Genomic DNA, 8,196 nt, shown 5'->3' on the forward strand with positions numbered 1-8,196 from the left:
ATTGATAAAGTTTTTTAATAAGGCGTAAAGTTCTGAGAATTCGTGACGTAAAGGTCGTAGCACACTTCACTGTTTGTAATTACTCCCTAGGAGGTTATATTTAGACTAATGGCCCGATTTATTTCGGTACTGACTCTTTGGGGGTGTATTATAATTGTGAAATATTTCTTTATCTTTTGTCAGATTCACATAATTATCCTAATTACATGACACTTTATTGAATCTTAGTACATAATTATTGGAACAGATCAATTTCTAATTGATAAAGAAAGTGAAGAAAAAAATAATTTGCATCCTATAAATTCATATACAACAACAACTAAAATCCATGTTTCAATTCCCAGAAATTAGTCTTACTTGTAATCTACAAAACAAGGGCTAAACTGAAAATCTAAATCACCACGCGCGATTCTTTTTTGGGTTAATTCTTTAATAGCAAAATTTAATAGTATATACTAGCTGATTCGCGCTTTGAATTATTTCCTGTTTTTTTCAATACGTACGTCTTCCTAGTGGCAAAAAGAAAATGTATTTAAAAACGACTAAAACGCAAAACTTGAGAACGTATATACGTTCTCAAGTTTTGCGTTTAAGTTAGTAATACATTCGACTTTCATATATTTGTAGATTATGCAATATTATTTATATAGATCCTCCCTACTCCTAATAATTACTTAAATACCGATAATCTAATTTATTTCCACTTAAAAACAACATCTAAACTCCATCCATTAGAAAAATTGATTAAGCAGAGTACAGAATATCGGTAAAAGTTTTTTAATAAGGCTCGCTGCACACGGGCGAGATAAGGCTCACTCAATTAACTGCGCACGTAATAGCTCTCCCGGGATGTCTGATGGATTGTTTCATATACCCGTGTACTCGTACCTTATAATGTTTTTACTTTTGCAAGGGTTTTCGATTTAAAAGCTTAGTAAGGCTTGTCGTACCTGAAATGAGACGATCCGGTCGGTAGTGTATCCGACTGTTAACCATGAAGTGCCGAGTTCGACTCCCAGGTCGGGCAATGTGCTATAGGCTTTTTTTTATTTATATTAGATTATCCTCAATAGTAATCCGAAGCTTGGTAACATGTCCAAGTATATGGCAGTACTAGAGGCCGCCCGCGACTTCGTCCGCGTGGAAACCCTAAATCTCGATCCCTCTATTATTTCAGTATTCTGGCTCTTCACCTACCTATATACCAAATTTCATCGTAATCGGTTCAATAGTACATATTTGCGTGAAAGAGTAACAAACATACATACGTACATACATTCTCACAAACTTTCGCATTTATAATATTAGTAGGATATTAATGGGGACCGGATGTAACGCGGATGTATTTCATACCTCTGCCTAGACCTGAACAGTTTGAACAACTCTTACACTAGGATGATAACTTACCTTACGATAAATAAAACTAAATTATAGCAGTAGTACATAATTATCTATGTATGTTTAAATACTCGAGTAAAACAGGCGTGTCATAAAAAATAGGATCACCAAACCTAACTTGTAATCGTAAATATTCAAATAACTTGCGAAAAACGAGTTGAATTGTAAGGAAAGCTATAATTTTGCATTTAAGACACAAATGTGGTTATAAATTCATTAGTAACAAACGCGTTCAGACGGTTGTTATGAAATATTCAGTTCAAAGTTCGTTATGTGGTGAGGTGACAGGTTACTGTATTAAAAAGATAATATATAATACTTTACTGAAGCTTTAAGGATATGAACAAGATGCCTAGCGTTAGGTGGAATTTTAAAATGAATATTAATTTTACTACTCTTGCTGTCACCTTATCTACCAGATAGGTTATCCGACTGTTATTTAGTATCTGTGAAACTAGCCCTTAGCCGTATATTACGGAGAATTTTACAAACATTCTAATTCAAATTCAAAATATCCTAAACTTTTTTTAAGTATTGGAAATAATCATACCTACAACCTATTGATTTTCATTGCCCGTTTTGGAAAATCTATTGTTACTCGTGAGAAGTTACGCCTATATACCAGGCTTGCTCTTTTTGATCGCTAATATAGGATATATATTATATTTGCCATTAGTAATGTTTGTCCTATGTAATTGTAGATGAGCATATTGTCATAAACCAGACCAAACTCCAGGCTACTTTTGAGAATATTGTAATATAAATAAGAAAACACGTGTCGAACCCATGAAACGAATCCTAGATCTTGAGATAAGACTTAATCCGAGACTACCGCTTAGACCGCAAAAGTAGTCAATACATACTGAAATAGCAGCTAATTCAATAAAAGCTTAGCACTTTAATAACATAACTTAACTTTATACAACAATTACAAAATTAAATTCACTCACACTATGTCGTAGCGTATGTCAATACGCTTATTCTCTTACACAAGGAAATTTCCTACGCCTGTTTTCAAAGTAACCTACATTTTTACCTTGAAAAGCTTCACGGGGGCGCAAACCATAATTTAGTTAGCAGTCAGAAAGTTGTCACGTACCTATACCTTCGAAGAATGCCCCTGTAAGGGGAGGGAGGCCCCCAACCCCCTCCCTGAATGTTTTATTAAGGAAAAGTTTAATCACACACCCCCGAGTTGAGGAATTCGTGAATTAAGTTGTGAGGTAATGAGATAGAATGTTGGGCGTTATTAATAAACGTGTTAGTATGATTCATGATTTGTTTTTGTAATTTTAAAAATATTTACCCCCGGTTTCTGAGTACATTTAGCGGTAGTTTATCTATTCAATAGCATTTTATATATCAGTTTAAACGCTATTGAAGAGATAAGCTACCGCTTAATGTACCTCAGAACCGGGGGTTAATGATGTATAACACAGGATTTTTATTTTAACTCCGAAAAATCGTAAACAAATTCGTGAGAAGCTAGAAGTATATTTCATTAAAAGATTTACAAACAACATCAACATGGTTAAAATCATAATAAAATCTTATAAACTATGTCAATACATTGTGCCCGGGAGGCTATCACGTATCTCAGTTGACGACTATTTCAAACCACTATGCTGTATATTGCTTTTTTCCTTAGTTTAACACTTTACGTCAAAGCAGCAATGTACTGAATAGTGACCACCAAGTTGACGTACAGTAGTTGTCAACTAAGATACGGTATACATTAGCTCGATTCTCTACTGCTATCGACTACCGACAACCGACCTGTCATCGAGAAATTTTGTATGAAAATCTGATCAGCGCCTCTGACGGGCGTCGTAGGAAATATTTTGGCAGTACATTCTAAATGTTAAAATTTCGATAGCTAGCCGGTTGTCGGTAGTCGATAGTGGTAGAGAATCGAGGTACAGGTCATATTTTGCATCAGCGCTACAAAAACCAATAGTTAAGTTTTTATGGTGTAATTTTCACTGATAGTAGAATTTTCAGCATCGTTGAATCAGATAATTCAGGACTTAAATTCCACGACCTAGATTCTTCTGAAGTCTTCTCATCTTTCAACCCATATGACATTGACAAAAATATTTTTATCAAATCCGATCCATTTACTGACTTCTTTATATCACACGTAATATTGGAACTGGAGGAATCTCCACAGCCGGGCAGAGAAACTAAGTCGATATTTTCAGCATTACTTTCGTCAAAGCCATTATTCCTAACATTAACTGTCAGGTTACTGGTCAAGTTTTTAACATCGCTGATATAAATTTTATCGATATTATTGACTGTATCGTAAAACGTACCATTTTTCTCTACATTAAATATAGGATCAAGAGTTTTAAGGTTATCATCTGTTACGTGGTAGATGTTGCGACGATACCAGTCATTGTTTATAACATTTTTAGTGACATCTTGTATAATTTGTGTGCTACTTGTATCACTGTTAGTGACGGTGTTATCGGTACTATATGCACTGTCAGTGACGGAATTGCCAGTTCTCCATGCTCTAACAGTGACTTTATCGTCGGTGCTCCATGTAGTGTCATTGACGTGATTGTCGGTGCTCCATGCACTGTCAGTGAAGTTACTATCGGTGCTCAATGCACTGCCAGTGACGGAATTGTTAATGTTCCATTCACTGCTAGTAACGGTATTGTCGGTGCTCAATGCACTGCCAGTGACGGCATTGTCGGATCTCTTTACACTGTCAGTGAAGTTACTGTCGGTACTCCATGCACTGCCAGTGACGGTTTTGTCAGTGCTCGATGCACTGTCAGTGAAGTTACCGTCGGTGCTCCATGCACTGCCAGTGACGGTATTGTCGGTTCTCTTTACACTGTCGTTGATGGTATTGCCAGTTGTCCATGCTCTAACAGTAACGGTATTGTTGGTGTTCCATGCACTGCCAGTGACGGTATTGTCGGTACTCAATTCACTGTCAGTGAAATTACGGTCGGTGGTCAATGCACTTTCGGCGCTCCATGCACTACCAGTGACGGTATTGTCAATGCTCAATGCACTGTCAGTGAAGTTTCTGTTGGTGTTCCCTGTGCTGCCAGTGGCGGTATTGTCAATGCTCAATGCACTGTCAGTGAAGTTTCTGTTGGTGTTCCCTGTGCTGCCAGTGGCGGTATTGTCGGTGTTCCATGCACTACCAGTGACTTTATCGTCGATGCTCGATGCTCTAACAGTAACTTTATTGTCACTGCTCGATGAAGTGTCATTGACGTTATTGTCGGTGTTCCCTGTACTGCCAGTGACGCTATTGTCAGTGCTCAATGCACTGCTAGTGACGCTATTGTCAGTGCTCAATCCACTGCTAGTGACGCTATTGTCAGTGCTCAATGCACTGCTAGTGACGCTATTGTCAGTGCTCAATGCACTGCTAGTGACGCTATTGTCAGTGCTCAATGCACTGCTAGTGACGCTATTGTCAGTGCTCAATGCACTGCTAGTGACGCTATTGTCAGTGCTCAATGCACTGCTAGTGACGCTATTGTCAGTGCTCAATGCACTGCTAGGGACGCTATTGTCAGTGCTCAATGCACTGCTAGTGACGCTATTGTCGGTGCTCCATGCACTGCTAGTGACGCTATTGTCAGTGCTCAATGCACTGCTAGGGACGCTATTGTCAGTGCTCAATGCACTGCTAGTGACGCTATTGTCAGTGCTCAATGCACTGCTAGTGACGCTATTGTCAATGCTCCATGCACTGCTAGTGACGCTATTGTCAGTGCTCAATGCACTGCTAGTGACGCTATTGTCAGTACTCAATGCACTGCTAGTGACGCTATTGTCAGTACTCAATGCACTGCTAGGGATGCTATTGTCAGTGCTCAATGCACTGCTAGGGACGCTATTGTCAGTGCTCAATGCACTGCTAGTGACGCTATTGTCAGTGCTCAATGAACTGTCAGTGACGGTATTGTCGATGTTCCCTGTACTGCCAGTGACAGTATTGTCACTGGTTGATGAAGTGTCATTGACGTCATTGTCGATGTTCCCCGTACTGCCAGTGACAGTATTGTCACTGGTTGATGAAGTGTCATTGACGTCATTGTTGGTGTTCCCTGTACTGTCAGTGCTCAATGCACTGCCAGTGACGGTATTGTCAGTGCTCAATGAACTGTCAGTGACGGTATTGTCGATGTTCCCTGTACTGCCAGTGACAGTATTGTCACTGGTTGATGAAGTGTCATTGACGTCATTGTCGATGTTCCCTGTACTGCCAGTGACAGTATTGTCACTGGTTGATGAAGTGTCATTGACGTCATTGTTGGTGTTCCCTGTACTGCCAGTGACGCTATTGTCAGTGCTCAATGCACTGCCAGTGACGGTATTGTCGGTGCTCAATGAACTGTCAGTGAATTTACTGTTGATGCTCCATGCACTGTCAGTGAAGTTACTGTCGGTGCTCCATGCACTGCCAGTGACGTTTTTATCGTTGCTCCATGTACCACTATCAGTGATGTTAGGTGTAGTAGCGAAATCGGGTTTGCATAAGAGTTGACTGAAAATTAAAAAATATATTAAGTTTAGAGTATTTTCTTTGCAAAATATTATAATAAGCGATGGGTATTAACATAGAAGATATAAAACATAATATAAACTCACTTGTTGTTGTTAAACTCTGCCTGGTATCCATCGCAACACACTCTAAATCGTTTCAATTTTACAACCTGAAACAAAAGTTTTACTATTTAGTACATAATAATATGTATGTAGATAGAGATTACGATATTTTTGTATGTTAAGGCTTAGTTACTACTAAGAAAAGACTGCTTTAATAATCTTGCAGGTAACCAAAAAATATAGGACATGTATTTTGCATGTATTTATGATAAAATTAAACGAGTACTATTTGATTCGATTTGCATCAACTCAGAAGCACAATATAGCTTGATGTTTCCTTTCACCGTTAACGCAAGTGATAATAATTAAAATTTCTAATACACAAAATTTCAAAAAGTCATTCATGTGTTGCCTCGGGTTTGAACTGCCGTTCAATTGCGTGGGAGGTGCCATCTTATACCACTGAGTTAATATCACTTCGGTGAATTAAATAAAATAAATAATTATGTAGTATTATGTACCGTTTCTGTCTTCCGACGTCCTGGTTTTGAGCAGTACTCCACAGCACCAGTGAGCTTGTTCAGACAAAATCGCTTATTCCATCTACCCGGCTTCACCCTTGTCATTGTATATCTGAAAATGAGCAACAGTGAGTTAAGTTTATTTTTAGTATTTTTTTAAAGCCAACTCCTGAACTAACCCCCGGTTTCTGAGTACATTTAACGAGTTATACGGTAGTTTAGTTATTCAATGGCGTATTTTTATATGAGTTTTAACGCTATCGAATAGATAAACTACCGCTAAATGTACCTCAGAAACCGGGGGTAAGAGTTACTCTTGTGTCGCGGGCACTTTTACAAACACACAAACAATAGACACTAAGCACATCCGGACCCGAAACAATTGTTTGTGTATCGCACAAATAATATAATTGTTCCGTGTGGGAATCAAACCCACGACCTCCCGACGCTATGGTAGCGGCGTGGACCTAAACCACTACGCCACGGAGGCAGGCCAGTTAAATAAAAATAAATGTAACCCATTAATGTCCCACTGCTGGGCAAGCGTCTCCTCCCATAATGAGGGAGGGGTTAAGCCTTGAGTCCACCACGCTGGCCAAGTGCGGGTTGGGGACTTTGCATGCCCTCAATAAATGTATTAAACAAATTTTAGGCATGCAAGGTCTTCCCAAGATGTTTTCCTTCACTTTTATGTGTAACACTATAATTAAAAGTGAAACCGGCTTCAAAGCAAAAATATCACATTAATAGCACTGTAAAATAACATATATTTTCTCAAAATAAACTCGTCGGGCCTATATCAATTTAAAAAGATACACTTACTTTACTTCATATTGACAATACTGCGAAGTCACGTTAACCACACACCACGCGAATAAAACGCACAAAAATATGCACTTCAGCTCCATTTTAATAAATAAATAATTATATACTAATTCGGGAGGACACTTTTGCCCAGCAGTAGGGCAGTAATGGGCTAAATATATTGTATTAAATGTATTTATATAAATATGTACGATCTGGAGTAACACTCGCGACAGTATGGGACGATTGTGATAATAGAGCTTTCGATGGGAAGTTACATGAATCATTTGACAGTCTTGTGTAATATAGGATGTGTTTTATTCGAAAACGTTAGTATCATAATATAATAAGTTATTGATTTTAATTTTTTTTTTGTCTGATCTTTTATTGAAAACGTCCGTCATTATAGCGGTGAACGTTGTCACAATCGCGCGCGAGTGTAATGATCTTGAATAAATTAATAATAAATAAATTTAACTCATTAGTGCCCCACAGCTGGGCAAGGGTCTCCTTCCGTAATGAGGATGGGGCGTAGGGTTAGGCCTTGAGTCCACATTTGCATACCTTTAAGAACTGTTCTAAAGAACTCTCAAGCATGCAAGGATGCATCAAGACGTTTTCCTTCGCCGTCGGAACAAGTAATAATTATTCTGATACACATATAACTTTAGAAAAATCATTGTTGTGTTGACACGGGTTTGAACCTGTGACCACTTACGTGGGAGGTACCGACTACCGACTAATTATACCACTCGGCTATAACTGCTCTATAATACATTGCGATTTTTGTCTACACGCTGTAAATCTCGCAAATTGTATTCAAAATGTTTTAAAAAACTAACATAATAGTATTTGAGAGTTGCGCTATCAGCTGCATCTGTGGTCTGAA

At 38.3% G+C, this 8,196-nt stretch overlaps 1 protein-coding gene across 1 annotated transcript; it reads right to left on the reverse strand.

Moving 5' to 3' along the window:
* Positions 1-2,980: 2,980 nt before the first annotated feature.
* LOC142986604 (uncharacterized) lies at positions 2,981-7,513 on the reverse strand. Its single transcript, XM_076135133.1, has 4 exons — positions 7,326-7,513; positions 6,504-6,615; positions 6,025-6,089; positions 2,981-5,920 (listed from the first exon to the last, which is right to left on the reverse strand). The coding sequence occupies exons 1-4, from the start codon at positions 7,409-7,411 to the stop codon at positions 3,364-3,366; spliced, it is 2,820 nt and encodes a 939-aa protein (XP_075991248.1). The 5' UTR covers positions 7,412-7,513; the 3' UTR covers positions 2,981-3,363.
* Positions 7,514-8,196: the final 683 nt, after the last annotated feature.

Source organism: Anticarsia gemmatalis, chromosome 3 (assembly GCF_050436995.1).
Source record: "Anticarsia gemmatalis isolate Benzon Research Colony breed Stoneville strain chromosome 3, ilAntGemm2 primary, whole genome shotgun sequence".
NCBI lineage: Eukaryota > Metazoa > Arthropoda > Insecta > Lepidoptera > Erebidae > Anticarsia > Anticarsia gemmatalis.

Bases quoted from the DNA above. Each gene is read 5' to 3' on its own strand.
- LOC142986604 (XM_076135133.1), bottom strand. From the start codon at position 7,411: ATGGAGCTGAAGTGCATATTTTTGTGCGTTTTATTCGCGTGGTGTGTG. The intron at 6,090-6,503 runs GTACATAATACT...CTTTTGTTTCAG, and splicing joins GACGTCGGAAGACAGAAACG to GTTGTAAAATTGAAACGATT. The intron at 5,921-6,024 runs GTGAGTTTATAT...TTTAATTTTCAG, and splicing joins GCAGAGTTTAACAACAACAA to TCAACTCTTATGCAAACCCG.